The 21,756-nt window shown below is 47.9% G+C and overlaps 2 protein-coding genes across 6 annotated transcripts in view; one reads left to right on the forward strand and one right to left on the reverse strand.

Moving 5' to 3' along the window:
- The window catches only part of LOC144144408 (lysosomal alpha-mannosidase-like), a 225,508-nt gene that overhangs the window by 69,077 nt on the left and 134,675 nt on the right, over nt 1-21,756 (forward strand). The gene's annotated exons all lie outside the window — the stretch shown is intronic.
- On the reverse strand, nt 1,215-21,309 carry LOC144174689 (chromobox protein homolog 1-like). The gene is made up of 5 exons (XM_077703512.1): nt 20,813-21,309; nt 17,911-18,157; nt 16,813-16,890; nt 2,211-2,308; nt 1,215-1,582 (listed from the first exon to the last, which is right to left on the reverse strand). Exons 1-5 carry the CDS (start codon nt 20,953-20,955, stop codon nt 1,477-1,479), a joined length of 672 nt encoding a protein of 223 aa, XP_077559638.1. The 5' UTR covers nt 20,956-21,309; the 3' UTR covers nt 1,215-1,476.

The following is a 21,756-nucleotide window of genomic DNA, read 5'->3' on the forward strand; positions in this document are numbered from 1 at the left end:
TGGTCTGCCCAGGCCCTCGTCGAGGACGCACGGAGACCAAGCCAAGTTACAGCATCAGCTACATCTACCTAATGCTCAATGGCCGCGCATTAAATCGCCGGCATCGACGGAGCGACGTGGTGTTACCGTACCGTACTGCAGAGCCAGCATGTCTACTAGCTTCTCGACAGCCGTGCACTGGAATCGCCGGCATCGAGTGTGCGACGTGGTGTTGCCGTGACGAGCGACCAACAGCCGCCGCATCGAGGACATTTGGCTCCGCATCAAGTGCGCCACCGCATGTGAGATTTATTTTATTAGCCGTTTATTTGTGAACTGCAATTGGACTCGTTAGTTTTTCTGAGTTTACCAACCTTTGTATCCTTAGGATAGAGGCAATTATAGCATTCTGTTGGTAACTGTACTTTCATGTCGTTAACTCGTCTCAGCGAGATAAATGTTGTGTCCGTCGTAATAGGGTTTCTCAGGCGCCTGTCTCGTTGCTGCGACGCGAATCCCGAGGTGTAGCCACCAATACCACCACACAAGACATGGTCCGACAGCCGGAGAGGCTGAACTTACCTCTGGGCTGCACATTTTTGTTCAGTCTAAAAGAGGGGAATTTAGAGCCCACTAAGCAACGCTACGATTGACTGAGCGGGGATCGGAGAGCGTGCTCCCGGGAGAACTGGCATAAAGCAAGTTGTAGTGCGTGGACTCCCTCGCAGCGCTCCAAGTGGCGTCGAGAAGTCAACCTTACAGGACAAGCTGAAGACGAAGAATAAAGGCACCAGGCAAGATGGCCATTATCGCACTAAGTCGCTATACCATTGAGCTTACAATGATTGTTTCAGAGCGAGACGCGGTAAAAGGAAACTTGTATTACATAGCAAAGACGTTAGTCTTTCTTGGGTTACCTAAAGTAAAAATTTGGTGTCTGTCTGTTGTCACCCCCTCCCCCCAGACAGACAGACAGACAGACAGGGTAAGTTAAGGTAGGTAGGGTAGGGTAAGGTAAGGTAGGCGGGTGGGTAGGTGTGTTTGGGTGGACGGGGTAGGTAGGTGGAAACTTTATTTGTCACGGGGTTGTTGGGACGGATCAGCCGCTGAAAACGCTTGATGATGTCAGTGGTATTTTCCGTTCTTCCTTGAGATTTGCCGCAACAGCCAGCCACTCTCTGGTTTGCACTGCGGCGAACAACCCTGCTCACAACAATGAGATGTGTTGGGACGCACTGACGAGCTCACGGTAGGACGACCAGGAGACTCTGGTCTTTCGAGCCCGGACAGCGGCAAATGTGCAGGAGTGCCTGGACTGAGGTAACCACCACACCGTCTGCAAATTAAAGATTTTCCGCCTTCTCCTCCTACTCAGCTTTATTAACTCCAACATTGAAAACAGTATGACACAAAACCGCACATGGTACGCTGATTCAAGCTTCGTCACCGTCGGCGTAGTCACCCTCTTCCTCCACCACTTCTTTGGGAGGGCTGGCCCTAGCTCCTCCAGACGAGGTGCTCTTCGTAGAACTTGATCACCACTTGGGGACACTTCACGTTGGCCTCCCGGGCCGGAACCAGGTCTCTCCTCTTGCTGCCTTTCCTGTGTTTCGAGAACCAAGGCCACAAGGAATGTTCAGCATCTCTGGACATTCTCTCTAAACTTGTTAAAATTTTCATTCCCACCGACAAGCCTGACTAACCGTAACGACATAATTGTCTGCACGTGTTCCTCGAGCGATTTCGAGCTTCGCATCTGCGAACCTGTTACGAATATTCCGGCGCAACGACAAGGACGCAGCAAACCGGTCTCTCGTGCTCTGAAGTAGAGAAAAACATTTTTTTTTTTGGTGGGATTACTCACAAAGAAGCCTGCTCCGCCAAATACGTCATCAGGATTTTCGATACACGATAAGGTCTATTTAAGAAGGGGGTGTCATGAAATTCGTCAAATCCTTCCAATCAAAGGAAAACTAAGTTGTCTTTGCGGTTCCTGCTAAGACAAAGCTGTCCGCGAATCGCGGAAGGTTGGTCTTCCGGCGCTCAATATTCGGGCTGCAACGGTTCCTCGACCCATGCTTTAGCAGCGCTCGCGGTCCTCACTGATGCTTTCTTGAATAAAGCATGCAGCAGTTGGGTTCCCGCTCTTGTTAGTAAAATTGCATGGGTCAGCGGGACTTCTGTTCATCCCAGTCCTGCAAGTGGGAGGGCGCTCTGGTCGAGCCACTCACCATTCGACGAGGAACACAAGCTCTCCAGTCTCATCAGTCGCGCCTACGATGCGCTCCGGTTCCAGGCCCCTGGCGAATCCGCGAACCTTTGGCTTCGCCTGCGGTAGGTGCAAGTACGCATGAGCATGTTACAACTCAAAAGTTTTAGCCGAACCGTAAAATCCGTCACCTCGGTAACAAAAACCAAGGAGGCTACAAGTGATAGCATATGCGGTCGTTCTGTGTTGAGGAGGTGGAAGAAAACTTTTCACTGAGCACTGGTTTCGGTGCGAGTGGGACACTCCATCAGAATTCACTGTGATATCTTCACCAGCACAGCTGACTCGCCCAGACGGGTCTGGTCTGGAAGTTGCTAGCTAGACAGCGTGAACTCGGGGTTAGCAGAAGGGAAGGGACGGAAAATCTGAATTATTTGAAGTTTTTCGCTCTCGGCTGACGCCTCGCAGTGGAAGACAGGAAAAGGCGGGAGGACGTGGCCCGATGTGGCCCAGGAGTGATGTGGGGCGGTCCGTCGGGATGGATGACAAAGGCGAGAAGCGTACGGTCTCCTCCGCCTAACGTTGCGGGCGACCAGTGGGGTCAAGCCATTCCGCTACTCTCGAGGCCTTAATGGCTCCAGAGAAAGAAGAATTTGGCGTCGAGGATTCGATAAATAAGGCACATCTACAAGCTATGTCGAGCTGTCCCCAAAGTACAGCATTTGCCGCAGTTAGATAGACTGGGCTCGTTGCGGTGATTTCTGGTGCAGGTACGGAGTATAGATGATATTTACTTAAACGTTTAGCAGGTGATTTATTCTCTTTGCAACAATGAAAACCGCCATGACAGTGCCCAACGTGTCTGCGGATGAGTCAGTATCTCGCAGAAAGAAAAAAAAAACAGGCTCCGGCGTGCGTCGTTTGCGGCGTTACCACGCACACACGCAACATTCTCGCAACCTAATCTCCCAACCGGAACTTTCGCTCGAACTCCGCTGAACCTCAGGTCATCAAGGGGTGCCAGGCAATGTGGCGACTCACTGACTTGCGCGCGAAACTCTCTTCCACGAGTCTGAGCCTCCAATTGCGCTCCCAGAGGAATGCGACACCAGCAGCGTCGAAGAACGAAGAGCCAGGCACCAAAAGTTGGTTGAGCTGCGCACAGGTTGAGATGCCAACCCTTGGCCCCTATCGAAGACGAGTTGCATCCGCCGACCTCAAGCAGGTGTCCTACGCACAACCCCATATCATCCCCTACAGAGAAATAAACCTGGCCATCCTAGCTGCCCACGCTGCGGTCATGGTACCCTAACAACCAACACTACATGTGGGACAGCGCAGATTGTACAAACATAGGCACACATACACAGGCTCCCGTTCCCCTTTCTCCTCGCACTTGGCCGGAGTGGCTCGGGCCCCCAGAAAAACAACAAAAACAGCCCAAACTCGCTCTCCGCAAGCCTAGGAGAAGCGCCGGCCGGTACTCGTCCTCAGTTAGCGAAACTTGTCCACCTCCTCATTAACGTTAACAGAAAAGGAGCACTGGGAGGCCCTCCTACAACACATTGAAGCAGTCCTCGGGGACGACTAGTAACAGCAGCCCCACCCTAGAAGATGTTGCTCCCCCCGCCTACAAAATATTTCGAAGGGACCGTGACACAAGAGGCGGCGGTGTTGCTGTCATTGTTAAACAACACATCGACGTCATTCCCTTGATGCAATGTCCGGACATTGAATGGCTGTGACTCAAGATTACTCTTAGTGGTCATGTTTTTATATTATATGCGGTTTATCGCCCACCCGGATCTAAACCTGATTTCCTTAGAAGGTTGAAAAACCACATGCAGGAATTCAACCGCCATAAATTGATTATTGCGGGTGATGTTAACTTACCTGGTATTGACTGGAGCAGCCTTCGTTCGCACTGTCATTCTTCCGCCGACATTAGCTTAATGCTTGGCATTATGCTTGATAACATCCTTGCTCAAGTAGCGTTGCAGCCTACTCGTGTTACTACTAACTCATGTGCTGTACTTGATCTTGAATTCATACTCGTTCAGCTATCGAATATGAGGTTTCCGTGGAGCCCGGAATATCGGATCACAAAGTTGTATTAGTTTCATTCAACTTGGCTGGAAAAATTCTGACATTGTGCCATCGCTTAAAAATGTGAAAGATTTTTCTCGTGCGAATGACAGAGCTGTGGTAGAATATCTTGAAAAACATCTTTTTGATTTTAGATGCGACGCTCAGAGCATCTCTTGTCGGCGGCCCTGTCCTTCCTGCGTGCGTCCGTTGTTGTCCGCGTGCGTCCGTTGTTGTCCGCAGCCACTCTCCCGCTCTCCTCTCCGATAGTGAACAATCTCTCGCGAGGTGCATTGGATTGGATTCGATTGGATTGGCTTGACTTGGATTGGATTGGATTAAAGTGGATTGTGTTGGATTGTGTTGCGTCATAGCCGCGGCAGACGCACTGGCGCCGGCGCGGTGCCCAGGTGAGAGCGTGTGCGGCCCAGCGCGCTCTCACTCCGCCGGTGGGCGGCGCTGCGCGCGGTGCTGCGCATGTGCAGTACTCTGTCTGTCCGCGGTCTCCTCTCCTTCGGGTGCGCTGCGCATATAACCGGTGTGCCGCTCTCCGGCGGCCTTTCGGTCGACGGTTGCTCTCTGCTTGCGCTTGAACCCCCCTCAGCGTCGCATCACACCAGGGTTCCCGCGAGGGGAGGTGGGCGTAATTTTCTTACCACGGGACAACTTTAAGAACATCCGCCTGCACTGCATCGACGATTTTATACCTTGCAAAGTAAAAAAAAAACAAAAACAGCCAAGTGCACACCATGCATAACGAGGTCGATTATACATGTGAAAGGCAAGGCTAAACGTCTTCGTTGTAAATGCAAATCTTCTCCCAAACTCGCCCATATTCGCGCAGCACTGTCGGAAGCAATAAAGATTTCCAAAGAGCACTATTTCAACAATACTTTGCCCAGCTTCACAAAAGATAACCCACAGAAATTCTGGAATTTTATTGCTGTTCGTAAAAAAATATTGGCCACATCTCGCATGATGGCCTGTTACTGTAATAACTGATTGCTGATTACTGTAATTGATTACTGATTACTGTAACTGAGCCGATTACTGTAATAACCACTTTCCCAGAATTTTTTCAAATTCTTCTCATTCGCTCCAAAATGACAGCGTATCTTTTCCTACTGATGTTATGTTATCTCGTATTCAGGAGTTTTGAACATGCTTCTTAGGTTAGAAACTAAGTCATCCGCTGGCCCCGATGGCATTCCAAACGCTTTACTCCGACGTCATGCAGTAACCCTGTCTAGCTTCCTAGTTCTTATCTTCCAGGCCTCCCTAAAATCAGCTACCTCGTCCCCTGACTTCAAGACAGCTCGCGTTGTTGCCGTTTACAAAAATGGTGATCCTCCCATTGTCCCCAACTATCGTTCTATTTCAATAGTCTCTTCTGCCTGTAAACTTCTGGAACATATTGTTGCTACTTGTATTTCTGAATTCTTGTACAACACAAAATCTTGACCCCCTTCGTACGTGGATTTCGTAAAGGCATGTCTAGAGTTACCCAGTTATGAACAGTAATTCACTCTTTTGCATCCTCTCTAAATAAAAGTGGCCAGGCAGATGTCATATTTCTTGATTTCAGCAAAGCACTTGACTGCGTTCCACAGAAAAAACTAATTCATAAACTACGTGTTTTAGGTATTCCTGCTTTTCTTGTGTCTTGGGTTTCCTCCTATCTAATTAGCCGCAAACACTATGTGAACGTTAACGGCCATAATACCGATATCCTTCCGGTTACAGCCGGCGTTCCCCAGGGGAGCGTACTTGGGCCCCTACTCTTTCCTATTTATTGCAGTGATATGGTTGATGTAGTGACCGAACCTGTACGAATACGTCTTTTCGCAGACGATTGTATATTGTTTTTAATAAAGTTCACTCTGTTGACGACCAGGCCGCCCTAAACTCTGCTCTGAACAAATTCTTTCCTGGTGCACAAAATGAGTATGAGAATAAATTACCAAAAATCAGTTTATCTCAGAATGACCAAAAAAAAACCTTCTGCTTAAATAATCCTACTCTGTTTCCAACACAACCCTAGTTGAAGTTAGCGAATATAAATATCTTGGCGTAACAATTACTAACAATTTAAGCTGGAACACTCACACCAGTAACGCTTGCGGCTCAGGGTTCCGTAAGCTTTGTCAGCTGAGGCATAAGCTTAAAGATGCTGCCTCTCATCTTTAAGACCTAAATTCATCTTTCTTTAAGACCTTTATTATTTAAGACCTATCATATTTAAGACCTTTATTAGACCTAAACTAGAATATGCTTGTATAGTCTGGGATCCCTGCACCAGATCTAACATCAATACTACCGAGAAAATCCAAACACGGGCTGTACATTTTATTTACTCAAAATACAATCGCCACGAGTCTGTTACAAATCTTATCCCTGCCCTGGAGTTAAGACGGAAATTCCTTCGCTTGAAGTCCCTTCTCAAATTTTTCACAAATAAATTTGGATTAGACCGTACTGCGTATCTCAAACCCCTTTCAACAAGAAAAACCCGTTACACCCATGACCTTTTTTAACCCAATTTTCGCCAGGGCTAACACTTTCCAGTTTTTATTGTTTTCTCGCACCATTGAAGAATGGAATTTGTTGCCCGTAACCGAACTTTCATCAGTAGAAAACGTGGAGGTGTATCTGTGCCGAAGTGCCACTGTCCCGAACTGAGGATTCTGTATTCAAATTGTTCCTGCGTGTTGTCTGATTTTCCCGTCTATCACGTCTTTTTGTTTTTTGCCGATGTTATTTTTTACTCGTGTTTCGATATTCATACTGTTTTTTTTCTCTGCGCTTTTTTTTACTTTAGTTTTTCCCAAAGTTACGTGTGTATACTTCTCTTGTACCTCTTCTTGTATTGCCACTCCTGATTGGGCTTTGTAAAGCTTGCAGTATAAATAAATAAATAAATAAATAAATAAATAAATAAATAAATAAATAAATAAATAAATAAATAATAACAACGCAGAAGCCTTTATAGAAGAGCAAAAAAATTTGGCTCCAATCCACGCTGTGAATGTGGTTGGAAGGCACAGTTTTAAAGGACACCCACAACAATTTCCCATGCCTGGAATTCGCGTGGGCAGCGTCCCAAACGCAGCAGCAGCGTCGGCCACGGCCGGGCTAGAGCGGCGGACACTGCCGCTGTAGCCCGGCTGTGACCCGGGAGAAAGAAAACGGAGAGGAACGTTTTTCGAACGGTGAGACAGCGGAATCTAGCCATCCTGATGTGCTAGCTTGGCGCTACACCACCGAGCGACACAAGTGCAGACACCGACACAATTCGGCATGTGAGCTTAGTGATTCCCATTTATACCGATTTAAACTAGTTAGTTTAGTCACTTGGCGAATTGCGAGAAAGATGAGGGAGCTTTCATAATCGCTATTTATCAGAACTAGTTGCTACTTTCGCCTTTTGTAATACATCTTAAAACACAACCCAATGGGTATTCAACAATTTATAAAACGGAGTTCCATTCGTGGCAAGCAGTGCGCGAAAGGTAGTGTTTCTCTAGCGGCCAGATGTCTGTGCTTTGTGCATTTTGTTTTCCCAACCTGGAAACCAATCCTCAACGTATGCTACCCGTGCGACCACTTAATTCCGTCGGGTACGGGTTACCCTGAACGTGCTGTCGAACAATCAAGCCGTGCAAAAGAAGCGGGCAACGGACGCGAAGCTGCACCAAAACAGGCCCGAAACAACCTTCGCTAAAGCAGACGCCAAAGCCGTACGCCGACGCCTCCGCCGGCGAGCAGGCACTTCCGCGCGGGAAACGCTGGGTAAATTCGCTGCGCCATCTACAGTGTGCTCCGTGAGTGAAACCCTCAGCCCCGCCATCGTCCCCACCCGCCGCCGCCTCCGCCGCGTTGGGAGTTTGTTGTCCCGCACGCCACAAAAGAATTGTTGACTGGTAGAGCTTGAATGCTTTGCTTTAATGAAGGTGTTTCTCTCTCTCTCTCTCTCTTCCATTCTAGGCAGTAGCGTCAACCCCTGCACTGTGAAACTAATCCGTGACTACAAAAACGCTGACTTTGATGCTATAAACGAAAAATTATGCGCTTACTTGGAGCCTTTTCTAACAAATGTTGATCAGCGCACTGCGCAAGAAAACTGGGAATTGTTTTGCGCATATGTGGATGAGCTAACTAACGCCTATATTCCAATTAAACGTATTAGATCCCGTGCTCACACGCCCTGGTACAGTAATAATCTCAAGAGACTAAACAATAAAAAAAAAACGCCTCCTTCGCACCGCGAAAAGGAGCGACACGAACGAAAGCTGCACTGCTTATCAGGCTGCTGAAGATTATTTGAAAGGCCTTTCTGACTGTAAAAAACAATTTTTTGATAATAGCCTGCCCAGGTTGTTGGCACTGGATCCTAAGAAGTTTTGGAACATAGTAAATGCTAAGGAAGACAGCTCAATTTCTTTTAACGATGAATCGAGTCAGCCCATACCTCTCACCGAATGCCCGTCAGTGCTGAACAATGTCTTTTCAAATTTCTTTTCGCCCGCATGTTCCGCCAATGAATGCCTCAGCTTTCCACAGGCTGATTTTATTCCAATGTTTTCTATTTTCATTGAACCGGCCGGAATAGTGAAGCTGATTGAATCCTTAAAGTTGTCATCGTCCTGCGGGCCAGATAACATTACCTCAAAATTCCTAAAACAAACTAAAATGTATTCATCCATCTTCTTAGCAAATATTTTTCAGCAATCATTAGGTTCGCTTCCGACGCATTGGAAAATCGGGAAGGTGATCCCTCTGTTAAAATCAGGTGACAAACATTCTCCATTTAACTACCGCCCCATTTCGTTAACAAGCGTAACTTAAACTATTGGAGCACGTATTGTGCACCCAACTTTTCAGTTTTCTCGAATCCGATTAGTTTTTTGTCTCACCTCAACATGGCTTCCGGCGTTCATATTCATGCGAAACAAAGTTGCTGCTCTTTACTCACAATTTACATACCATACTAGACAAAAGATACAGAGTAGACTGCGTTTTTCTAGATTTCTCGAAAGCCTTTGATAAAGTTGATCACCGTTTATTATTGTTGAAACTTTCCACTCTGAAAATATATCCAAAATTATTAACCTGGCTGGAATATTTACTCACTGACCGCTTTCAATACGTTACCCTAAACAACTACGATTCCTCTTTGATTTATGTAACCTCAGGCGTGCCACAAGGCTCCGTTTTAGGTCCACTACGGTTTTTAATATATATTAATGACCTTCCGAAGTGCGTTTCATCTTGTATCCATCTCTACGCTGACGACTGCGTCCTTTATCGAGAAATACAAAATGATGTTGACCAGCTTTTGCTGCGGTCAGATCTACAGGATTTCCCGCTCAATATAATCCAAACGCCAGTGAATATAATCCCAGCGCCAGTGAATATAATCCAGGTGCCAACCAACATAATCCAGGCGCCAACCAATATAATCCAGGACCCACGCAGTGCAGAACACATGCCAGCGCTTTGTAATTTATTTGGCAACCACTACAAATCCAGCGCAGTGTAGTTTCATCCAAGTTAGATGAGATAGGCTACGTGACCAGTTTAAGCAGACGACCTAAGAACTGCGCAATAAAGGAGTAACGTGACAATCTAACTCTCGCCTAATTCCTATACTGAATTCTAGGATGGTGTCATGGGTATGAATCATAGTATTTAAATTGCTCACTTACTCGAACTTTTAGGGGAAACTGCCAGAATTCCTAACTCTCGAAACCCAATACGGGCCCGAACGCGGGACAGGTGGCGCGGTTGATGATGATGATGACTGATGATTTCTATTGGGTTCGCCTTTGTATCGGGGTGATGACATGTCATCTCACCAAAAAGGACTAACATAATTATGTTTTACACTCTTGGTTTAATACTAGCGCTGCTTAGGGCAGACACAAAAAGCTTATTAGGCACAAAATACTTTTTTTTTTGTTACAGGTGGTAACTGTCTTAGGCAATATTCCCCTCTCTGCTTTTCGTCCACCAGCATTCTAATCTTCTTTTCGTCCCCTCGACTACCTTGAAGTTAACTTCTTCTGCGATACCCTTAAATCCTAGCGCTTCTGGAAGCCTGTTGGCGCGTTCAACAGCGCCACCTGCGGAAGAAAATCGCAAAAAAGGTCGGGACATGCCCTGGCGTGTACGCGTGGAGAACGCGTGCTTCCGTGTTGTACCTCTCGTTAACGTGATATTCGTCATACGAAACTCACATTTTTTTGTCAGAAATTAGGTCCGGGCGACACGCGTTCGGTTTAATTAATTGCCTAGTATAGGTACTTAATTCATTATTCGTTAGTCATTGATTTGGTTAAAAGTCAAATTGATGTAACCAGGTCTTGTGAGGTACCAAATTAAAGGTCTCGATAAAGGAAATCAAAAATAGCTTCCCCGTTATACAGTCAAACCCGGCTATAACGAACCCGGATAGAGCGAATTATGCTATATATCGAACAAAAATAATTCAGTTACGAAAATACATGGGAAACATATTCCTTATAACGAAGTTCACATCCGATATATCGACCTCTGCGCGCCTAGAATGGCCGCCGAAATGCATGGTCTCGGAGCGGCGATTGAGATGTGGATTGGCCGCGACCACGGAGCAAGAGCCGCGACTGAGACATTGCGCCGCGCATGGAGCGATGTGACGCCCGACACTTTCCGTAACTGTTTCCGACGCGCGGGACTCACGACGGAACCCGCCCAGTCAGCGAGGCCGGACCAAGACAGCAGCATCGGTGAACTGTGGGAAGAGCTTGCCAACGTTCCCGATGATGTCGCGAGTGAAAGCCGTCTGACGCTTATAATGAAGCGCTTTCGGCAGTCGATATGCTCCCCCAATGCTTCTTCGATTTTCGAGGACGCGGTCTCGAACTAGTGCAAACAATGTTTCGTGTAGAGAATGCTATGCTAGTTGAAGCCGCCAAAACGAGAGTGAAAACAAAAGTCACGCTTTTTGTTTTGCGAAGTAGGCAGTTAATGCGCAAAGTAGCTTTATTCATTGCAATAAACAGATTATTTTGGGTATGGTAATGGCTACTTTACTGTGTTCGTTTCTGCATGCAGGGGTGCCGGAGTTGGCGAGGGGGGGGCACGGATTGCGAAGTCGTAACAATGAGCTCGTTAAGGCGGGTTCGGCTATATCGAACTATTGGATATACCGAACTAATCGCGGTGCATATTGCAGTTCGCTATAAACGGGTTTGACTGTAGTCATGAGATAGTCACGTGATTCATAATTTGGGTTAAAAGTCAATGTGACGCCACTAGTGTTTGTGAGGTATCAAATTAAAGGTCTGGATGAGAGGAATCTCGTGCGAAATTTAAAAATTGCTTCCTGGTTTAGTCATGAGATAGTCACGTGATTCACAAATTGGGTTAAATGTCAAAGTAATGCCACCACGGCTTCTGAGGTATCAAATTAAAGGTCTTGATAGGTGGAATCACTTGGGACAAATAAAAAATAGCTTCTGGGTTGTAGTCATGAGATAGTCACATGAGCCCTAGATTGGGTTAAAAGTCCAAATGATGGCACTGGGGATTGCGAGGTATCAAATTAAAGGTCTCGATGAGGGGAATCACCCAGTACAAATTAAAAATTGCTTCCTGGTTATAGTCATGAGATAGTCACGTGGTTCACAAATTGGGTTAAAAGTCAATGTGACGCCACTAGGGCTTGTGAGGTACCAAATTAAAGGTCTCGATGAGAGAAATCACGTGGGACAATTTAAAAATTGCTTCCTGGTTATAGTCATGATAATAGTCACGTGATTCACAAAATGGGTTAAAAGTCATAGTGACGCCACTAGCACTTGTGAGGATTCAAATAATGGTCTCGATGTAGGGAATCACGTAGTACGAATTAAAAATTGCTTCCTGGTTAAATTCATGAGTTGTCACGTGATTTAAAAATTGGGTTAAAAGTCAATGTGACGCCACTAAGGCGTGTGAGGTATCAAATAAAGGTATCGATGAGGGGAATTACTCTTACTCTTGAGGGAAAATTAGCCTTACTCTTCTCTCTGGGACTGAGGACCCCGCCGACTAACCAGGTCGATTTTACCGTTCAATAAAATTTTCTCCTCCTTCTCCTCCTCCTGTTCAGTGCAATTTTACTATAAGGGGTATTCACAGAGCACTCGGCCGCGCGGCGGCGCTACCTGCGCGGCGGCGCCGACTCCATTTGTGCGGTTGTGTTGTTCCGTGACGGCGCACGTACGGCAGGGCGACTAAAGTGGTTTGCTTCGCGCTAACTCGCTGTATTTGTTTATTTCTTGTGTTTCTTCGAACTACCGCGGCTGACGTTACATCCACGCGTGTCTCAAGTGTTATGCGGTGGTGTGTGGGACCACCGTGTCGCCCACGTTTGCGGCGCGCTTGTGGATTGTGCGAGAGAGTGCCCCGCGTCGAGCTGAACGCGTGACCGTGACCGTGCTTTCAGCAGTTTGCCTCCCGCTATGAAGCTGAGTGACTAGGCGAAGGATCTATCGCGTCGTGGGTTTGCTAACGCCTTGGCCTAAGTAATTAGCAGTTTCTGCGTCGAAATGGTGAACTGTGACGTTTACGGCTGCAGCAACCTGACAGGCAACGGACCGGACGACGAGAATTTCAAGCGCATCGGTGCAAGAACGCCCGTCCCTGCGTCGCGCGAGTACTTCAACGTAAAAAATCGCAGCTGCGATGTGAGAGTAGGCCTCTCCAAGGCCGGCCATGCAGGTACAATGTGCAAGAAGCACTTCACCGTCTCGTTTCGCGAGCAACCACGGCATCAGCGACTTCTCGCGGAATGCCTGCGAGTGGCAAACCTGAAAGCAAGAAAATAGAGGACGGGCCGAGATACACTTACGGCTGCCTGCGATACGAAAGCAAACTGCTCACCTTTGCGACGACGACGACGACAGTGTGATCATGCACGACTTTGAGGAGAACGCACTGAACGAAGCCACTGACTGGTGAGGTAATTGTGGGCGTCCAAGGATTTATTGGCCTTCAACTGCTCCCTAGTTACAAAGCTAGTTCCATGAACCAGGCAGTCTCTAATGTCAGCTTCGTCCACACTTGGAAACAGTTGAAGGTCATCGGTCAAGTCTTCGTCGCCGCCGCACCTTCTAATTTTGTACGTACGTACCTGTCGCGATCGTATCCCCCCAGCCCCTCCGCATAGTCACTCAGCTTCATAGCGGGAGGCAACTGTTGAAAACACGGTCACGCGTTCAGCTCGATGCGGGGCACCCTCTCGCACAATCCACAAGCCCGCCGCAAACGTGGGCGACACGGTGGTCCCACACACCACCGCATCACACTTGAGACACGCGTGGATGTAACGTCAGCCGCGGTAGTTCGAAGAAACACAAGAAATAAACAAATACAGCGAGTTAGCGCGAAGCAAACCACTTTAGTCGCCCTGCCGTACGTGCGCCGTCACTGAACAACACAACCGCACAAATGGAGTCGGCGCCGCCGCGCAGGTAGCGCCGCCGAGCGACCGAGTGCTCTGTGAATACACCTTATAACGCATATCTGAATGTTGGGAACATATGGCTGTGGGAAATGTACTAAAATATTCCTTCAGGTCTGAATAAACATAGTGTTACTGTATTTTTACTGTAGACGTACGTGACCGTTTTGCTCAATGAGCCTCAATGTTCTCAAGCCTCAAGGTTCTGTTTGCTCAATGGCAAACAGAACCTTCTGTAGGGTTTGAATTGAAAAGGAATTGAGTTGGAAAACTTCAGCGACTTTCCACTCTGTGAAGAAGGATCACCAGTAAGCTTTGGTGCCGAGCCCCAATGTGAGCGACACTCTACTTTGACTGTGTCGTAGTCCAAGGAGTGCACAAAGGAAATTACATTTGTGTGTGGTTCGCGATTGAGCCTGCTTCCTGGTTAATTACCTGAATGAAACTTGGACAAACTGGAGTTTTATTCCATCGGACAAAGATTTGGTTGTTCATTCCACTCCCGTAGAAGCCCGTGTACTGAAGCAGAAATCTTCAATATTTACAACTTCACTGCGCAGTGCGAACTATTTAGTTTTGAAACGTAAATAATTCTTAGCGTAATGTTACTTAGCGCCTAATTCTCATATAATCTGTTTACGGGTAATTTCAATCAAACAAGAGTTAGAGCAACTTTCTGTAGTGATACCCCCTCCGAAAGCGGACGTGCTGCACTGTGCAACACTCAATACGGGACAGCCATCTCAGTATGAAGACCAAGGTCACAACAATCCCCTTAAAGTAGGCTTCACCTCTAAACGAACGTGCAGTGCTGGGAACATGTTTTCAGAGGAAATATAAGCCGTCCTATACTAAATATGAAGGCGAAAAACCGTTTTAACTTTTTATGATTTTTTTTTCTACACGCTGAACGCGTGGTGCACAGTTTAACGATCCCGGGGGTTTGAGTGGGCGCCGCAACGTGGCGCTCCACTCGCATGCAATTCTTCTCTACATCACCCTGTTGCCGGAGACGATCTGCTGGATAACAGCCACGGACAGCTTTGTTGTAACATAAGCATAACATACCTGCTCAGCTGTATCAGCCAATAAGGTCACGCCGCTTTCATCGTCAACATACGCACAGTTCTCAGATACCCACCCAAGGGGATGGGTTCAATGACGAGTCAGAAGCTCACAGCCAATTTATCGCTTCCCCTATAACCACCCTAACTCAAACAACGCCACCCAGTGGGACTGGCCGGAAACAAAAGCAGCTCCCTCTGAGGTTCACGGACCATTCTGTAATGCGAGCTGAGCAGCGCCGTAAACACTCCCGCTCGAAAGGGCACGCACTGCAGTTGGATTTCAAATAATGCTTTCGTACGCACAACTCGATAGATGTGCTTAGGTGTCTTCGGACATCGTTTTTTGTTTTTACAAGCCCGAGTTGGCATTTTAAACGAACAAGTACTCTGCTAAGTGCAGCGATCGGCACTTACCAGCGTTTCATCACGGCCGATGTCAGCAAATAGGCGGGGAGGATGTTGCGACGGTAGAGGCACTTTCCAACTGCTCTTCTAGGTAAAAGGAAGTGTTCACCAGCAGGTAAAAAATTGGAACGTGAACTACGCATTATACACTCTAAGCTGCTAAGTGCAATGGACAATGTTTACAGCTTGCTTTCGTTGCCGTGATGGCACTAAAGTTGCGGCAGGAGCCATGGCAAGATGGTTGGAGTCAGGAGTAAAAGAACGCGACGCGGATTTCATACAAATAGGTACAAAGAACATCTATGCACGACAAGACATAAAGAAAAGGTTGAAAGCCGACCAGCAAAAGGAAACATAGCAAAAGCTAGGAGCGAGAGTTCGGTGGAAAAGAAACTAACCTGAAGGAAAGGGTGACTGTACTCGCGAAAAAGTTCCTAAGCGACGGAGCCGGGTGTCAACGGGCGCGCGCGTTTTGAACGGAGATTGCTATGAATGCGTGATATCGACTGCCCTTTCACACGTAGTTTGTCGTCGCCGGAGTAGTGTTATATGCAAAAAGTCACAGAAACGGCTTGTGCCATGAACAAAATACTTGCGCCCCGCGGAGTAACATCCGGCTGCGGGCTGCGGTGATGAGGCACAGCGGCTAGTTCCATTGCCGTTTTTAAGTTGTACACGAGTATAATAGTCCCGGAAAATCATCATTATCATCAGCCTATTTGGGTACACTGCAGAACGAAGGCCTCTCCCATTCACCTCCCAGCGCTCCTGTCCTGCGCTGCTCGAGTCCACACATTACCTCCCCCAAAGTTCCGTATCTCATCCCTCCATCGCGTTATTTACCTTACCCTTCTTCTATGTCAGTCCCTTGGTATCAACTCGGTTACCCTAATTGTCCACCGGCTGTCGGTTCGTCTCACTACACGCCAGCCCAAATCCATTCCTTTCCCTTAATTTCAACTGTGACATCACCTACTCTACTCTGTTCTCCGATCCAAGTAGCTCGTTTCCTGTCCCAGAGTGTTACTCCTAACATTTTAAGTGCGAATGCACTTTATAAGCGACCCCAAACCATCCACCGCCGGCGTCGGCGGCGGCGGCGGCGTCGGCGTCCGCAGTGCTCCTCTATATTTAAAGAAGAAACAGCATCCGGCGCAGGTTTCGATCCGAGGACTTTGCGGGCCGCAGCCCGACGCTCTACCGAATAAGCCACGGACGCGACGCTGATATTGTCAGTAACGCGCCTTATATCTTTAACGCATTCAAACTACGTCGTCAGCGGCGTGCGTTGGCGACTCAGCGGCGTTATAGCGGCTTGATAACTGCGTGGTGTACACGTGATACTACAAACCCGATGGAAGAGATGGAAGAGAAGGCGGCGAGGCGGTGGGCTGCGGGGGCCGAGCGCAAGCGCCGCAAGCGGGCCGACAACCGTGCATTCGCACTTTCACATTCTCCCCCTCGGGGAAATACGGGGGAATTTTTTCGTTCGAGTCCCGGAAGAGATAGAAATCGTACAAGTGTCTCACGACATGTGAGTTCAACGACGACTCGTGCAAGGGAAGCGCCCATGAGAAACTTGCCACAAGTATCCGCGACGGATCATGGTTGCTGCTGCTTGACGACGCGATGAGCCAGGCATCTCCACCTCCTCCACCACCCTGGCCGTGGAGGAGATGGAGGAGGAGGAATAAATGTTTATTTGAGGTGCGTTTGTGTCGCTGTTATAAGGGACGCCCTGTGGGAGCCTCAATAGTGCGGGACGCACTGGTCTTGACTGGCAGTCCAGACTCTCTTCTCCAGTATACGCTGGGTCTCAGGGTCAGGACTTTTCAGGCAGCCAAGCAGCTTCTCGTAAAAGGGGAACAATTGGGGGGGAGGGGGGCTAGGCCTGGGGTTTGAAGATTTGTGAAAAAAAAAAGTTAAGGCTACGGAACGGCGTTGCCGGTGGCGGCGTGGTGTCTGGACGTCCTCCAACAATGCCCGCAGAGCACCTGGGTCCTCGCCGTCCTAATGACAGGCTTCACAAACCCTCGGAATCGCCTAGAACATTGAGCCCACCAGGGAGTCCTCCTTCAATTCCAACGTCTGGTTCGTTCGCCTGCGATTCTGCTGCTTGCTTTGGTCTGGCCACTGACAACGGTGATGATGCCACTGCATTGTCCATTTGCATGCTGCTATGCCTAAAGGTTGCACCGTGCCCTTTTTTTCTGTTTCACTTTTGGGTATCTGGCGCGTTACCAAAGTGTCAATTTAAAAGGGCAGTATCGTCGCGAAAAAGAACGGGGCTTTCTTTTGCTACGAGACACCAGCGTCATAATCATAGAGTGAGAATAGAAGAGTGCAATGGAAGTAGGAAAGCTCTGAAGCTGCGGCAAGGACCCGAAAAACTACGGACAGACGCAGGAAATAAAATGTTTTAGTGCTCGGCTACGTCAATCTGAACTGTTCTCGCAACATGGCGACTGCGACTAAAGAGATCGAAAAAAAAAAAAAAAAACGACGACGACATTCTGAATGACACTAACGTTAAAAAGCCGGAACTGTGGTTCTGGGCCCTAAAGATCGGAATTCACGGAAATCAGTTATCTCGCACATCTGCCGTGAGTACCTGCAACGGTACAGAACCGATATGCTCAGAAAGTACCGCAATGCGGCAACGTGGGTCGATCGTCTCTTACCTCAGATGACAAGAGCGTGCCTTCCACCTCTTCATACTCCGTCTCTTCAGACTCCTCGTCTTCATACTCCAGATCAAAATCCTCGCTGTCATCATCATCCTCATCTGCCATCTCTTCCTCTGAGGTGTCATCGGTGAAGTCGCTGTCGGAGGGACAACCATGTTCTTTTTTCGCCATCCTTTTCTCGAATTTTTTCATCAGGTCCGGGCAGTCGAGGTTCTCTTCCGGCTCCCAAGTGCACTCCGAACTAAGAAACGGCCAGAGATCAATGTCAGCATGATGAACTCAGACCAAGGACATCGAGATGAAGAAAACTTTTATGGGAAATTTGGGCACCCAGTTATACGCATCTTAGTGTAAGCCATCCTAGAGTGATTTACAGCTTTAAAAGTCTCGTGGTCACACGGACAGTGCCCAGTCCACAATTCGATGCCAAGGGAATCATTCCGCAGGATGCCCCGTGCGAAAGCAATGTTCACTGAATGGAAGAGGAGTTGGAGGTTGAACTCAAGTGACCAGGCCAACAGCTAGTGCCGGGTGAAGCAGACTGAACATGGTGTTTCATCATCATCAGCCCGTCTACGCCCACTGCAGGGCAGCGACCTCCCCAATTATCCCGACCCTGTGCTAACTGCGACCAATTTATCCCCACAAGCTTCTTGATCGCATCTGCCCATCTAACTTTCTGCCGCCCCCTGCCACGCTTGCCTTCTCCAGGGATTCACTCTGTTACCCGTTATGACCAACGGCCATCTTGCCTTCGCATTATATGCCCTGCCCACACCCATTCCTTCGTCCTAATTTCTACTAGTATGTCCTTAACACGGGTTTGTTCCCTGACCCACTCAGCTCTCTTATTGTGCTTTCAGTTAACGTTGCACATGTCATCTTCCGTTCCATTGCTCGCTGAGTCGTCCTCAGTTAAATGTTGAACCCTTTTAGTGAGCCTGCCCCGTACGTGAGTACCGGAAAGATGCAGCTGTTATACACATTCCTCTTCAGGGACAATGGTAGGGTGCCACTGATTATCTGAGACTGCCTGCCGAATGCACTACACCCCATTCTTATACCTCTAATTATCTCTGTCTCGTGGTTGGGATCCGGCATCACTACTTTGCTTGAGTAGATATATAAACTTACCACTACCACTGCCCCGCCACCTACCTCAAACCGCTGTTCTGTCCCGAGGTTATTGAGCATTACTTTCGTTTTATTAATTTTCAGGCCCGCGGTTCTACACTGCTTGTCCAGTGCAGTGAGCATGCTTTGCAATTCGTCCCCCGAGTTACTTAACACGGCAATATCATCAGAAAATCTGAGGTTACTGAGGTATTATGCCCCCCTGTTCCCAATCGAATGTTCTGAAAACTTTTGTAAACATGCTGTAAACATTGTAGAGATTGTGTCTCCTTGTCTGACGCCCTTCCTTACAGGTACTTTACTGCTCTCCTTATGGAGGACTATGGTAGCTGTCGACCCATTGTAGATTTCCTCTAGTATTCTAACGTAATGCTCGTCTACACCCTGATTCCGCAATGCTTGCATGACTGCTGAGTAATCAAATAAACTACAACAAGTAATCACAACTGAAACTTTGTTTAACAGGAAAGTGTTTTATTCCGGGGTCCACTAAGATCTAACTGACGTCTTATCCGTCACGGAAATGACATCGCCAGAAAAACTTCGATTGACGCGGCGACGCGGCGGTGCAGGGATTCGAGCCACGAGCTCTTTCGCCGCAACGGGAGGCACGAAACGCTCTCCCGACTGCGCTTGATTATCAACAGACGCATGAACAAAGCGCCAAACGTGCCTTATAGCCTTCCTGTAAAATGGTTCTGCCATCTAGGAGAGGCGAAGCAAGCAGTGCATCAGCGCCGACAGTTGGCGCCTCGATGCCAGCGCCTACGTGTACGAGGGACGCGCTGTGTAAGCTGCGGAGAAGCCGACTTGCGGATACCGCGCTAGTGACGTGACACGACCGTGTGTTCACCAAACGATTCGCTGACAACCCCTTTGGTTTCGTTCGCACGGGCGGTTTGCGAGCGCCTTTGGTTTGAGTCGGATTTACGCAGTGCTCCGACGCGTGCAATCCAGTGACCAACGTTGATGCGTCTAACGGTGCCGTACCGACGAAATATAAACAGCGACGTGCAAGTTCATGTCGATGCACAATAAACATTCGACTGCTACTGTGAAGGCACATTTCACTTTCGTGTTTTACCAGTTCCTATGACAGAGGGAACAATCACATTTTTGCGGTTCTCTCCACGTTGCCAAAGATCTTTGTAAAAAAATTTAGCTACTTTCTTTCAGCAAAACAAGGGTAAAATACCTTTTGATGACATTTAATTTGAATTGATCTAAGAGAACAGGAAACACACGTGCCGCCATAACCAGAGTTTCACTTTTGCGCCTTGTTCAGAATGTTTAAGATAAATTTCCTAAGTTGACGCAGTTTTCACAAGCACCCTGTCTTTAAAGGGTTCACTTGTGGAAGAAGAACATTTAGTGCGCAAAACGACAGCCAGGGTTTTTCGGAAACGCGGAAATCAAAAACAATTTTTTTTTTAGAAAAATTGGAGAATTTCGAGCGCAGACCTGCGGCTTTTGGCTTGAAATGACCCAAAGCAAACGTGTCTCACCCGCGACTATCACCAGAACACCCATCTGCAACTACACTGCTGGAATTCTCAGAGTTTAAGTCTCAGACTTTAACGGCGCTTTTGCGTAAACTTACACAGTGAACATGTTTAGAGGCAGCAATTTGAAACTCAAAAACAAAGCTACGAAGTCTGTGGAGGCTCGCCGGTAAATGCTTAGGCTATAAGACTCGTCTCGCCAGCACCTTGAAGTCTCCAGGAAATTTCTAATAGGCAAGACTGGATGGAAACCAAGTTACCATGGGTAGCCGGACCACTTCAACAGGTACTGGGCGCGTCCGTTCCTGACCCTTTTGTCAAGGATGCGTTCGACGACGTACTTCGGCGGGTCGGCCGTTGGTGTCGGCCGTTGGTACTCCGGCGGGTCCTCGTTGTCGCCCATGGGACTGCCAAGAAAAAAGAACACACTGTACGCAACTACACTAGTTGTGCACACTTTTTTACGACTATTAGGTGTTTACAACTGCACTGTGCACAACTACCGTGAGAGTTGCCGCCCCTGGGAGCTAATTCTGAGGCTTTCCGTTGCTTTTGCATTCACTGATTCGTTGCATTGCTTATTCGTTGATTCGTCGTTGTGATAGTGAGATAGTGAGTTGGGTTAGAGTGCCCCGTCTGCAACCGAGAATCCTCTTCGAGGAGGCTAACGTGGTCCACAGCCTGGCGTCACGAATTCTTTCGGGTACACTGGATTGCTGCGAGTCCTTCAGAACAGTTACAAGGCCCAAACACGCTAATGAGGCCGCCACCTGGGCCCGCCACGTGCGCAGTGCGTATGCGGCGTGCCCCAGTGACAAGGCGCTTAACGGCGACTGTTTTGAAAGACTCTAGACTTTCTTGGGCTATTTGAACAAAGAAATTTTGGTGTGTCTGTATGCCTGTTCATCTTACTGTGTGAACAGAGAATTTATTAAAACCCACATACCAAGCCGCAGCGCCTAGTGGTAACAGCGCTGCCCTGAAAACAGAATTATCCAATCAGTTTTCAAGAAAGATGGTCATTCTACACACTGCACAACTCTATGGGATGGGCAATAAGCTACTACAAAATTAGTTCACCGGTTGTTTCTGTCTCTAACTCGATTCAGCCACCCACCCAAAGTGACGCAAACGTTGCGCAATAGGTTTATATACTCACAGCCAAATCTAAGCGTCTACGTCCGGTGGCAATGTTCATACTTGT

This window comes from Haemaphysalis longicornis, unplaced genomic scaffold, assembly GCF_048455015.1.
Source record: "Haemaphysalis longicornis isolate Haplotype H1 unplaced genomic scaffold, Haemaphysalis longicornis Haplotype H1 scaffold_1, whole genome shotgun sequence".
NCBI classification, from domain to species: Eukaryota; Metazoa; Arthropoda; class Arachnida; order Ixodida; family Ixodidae; genus Haemaphysalis; species Haemaphysalis longicornis.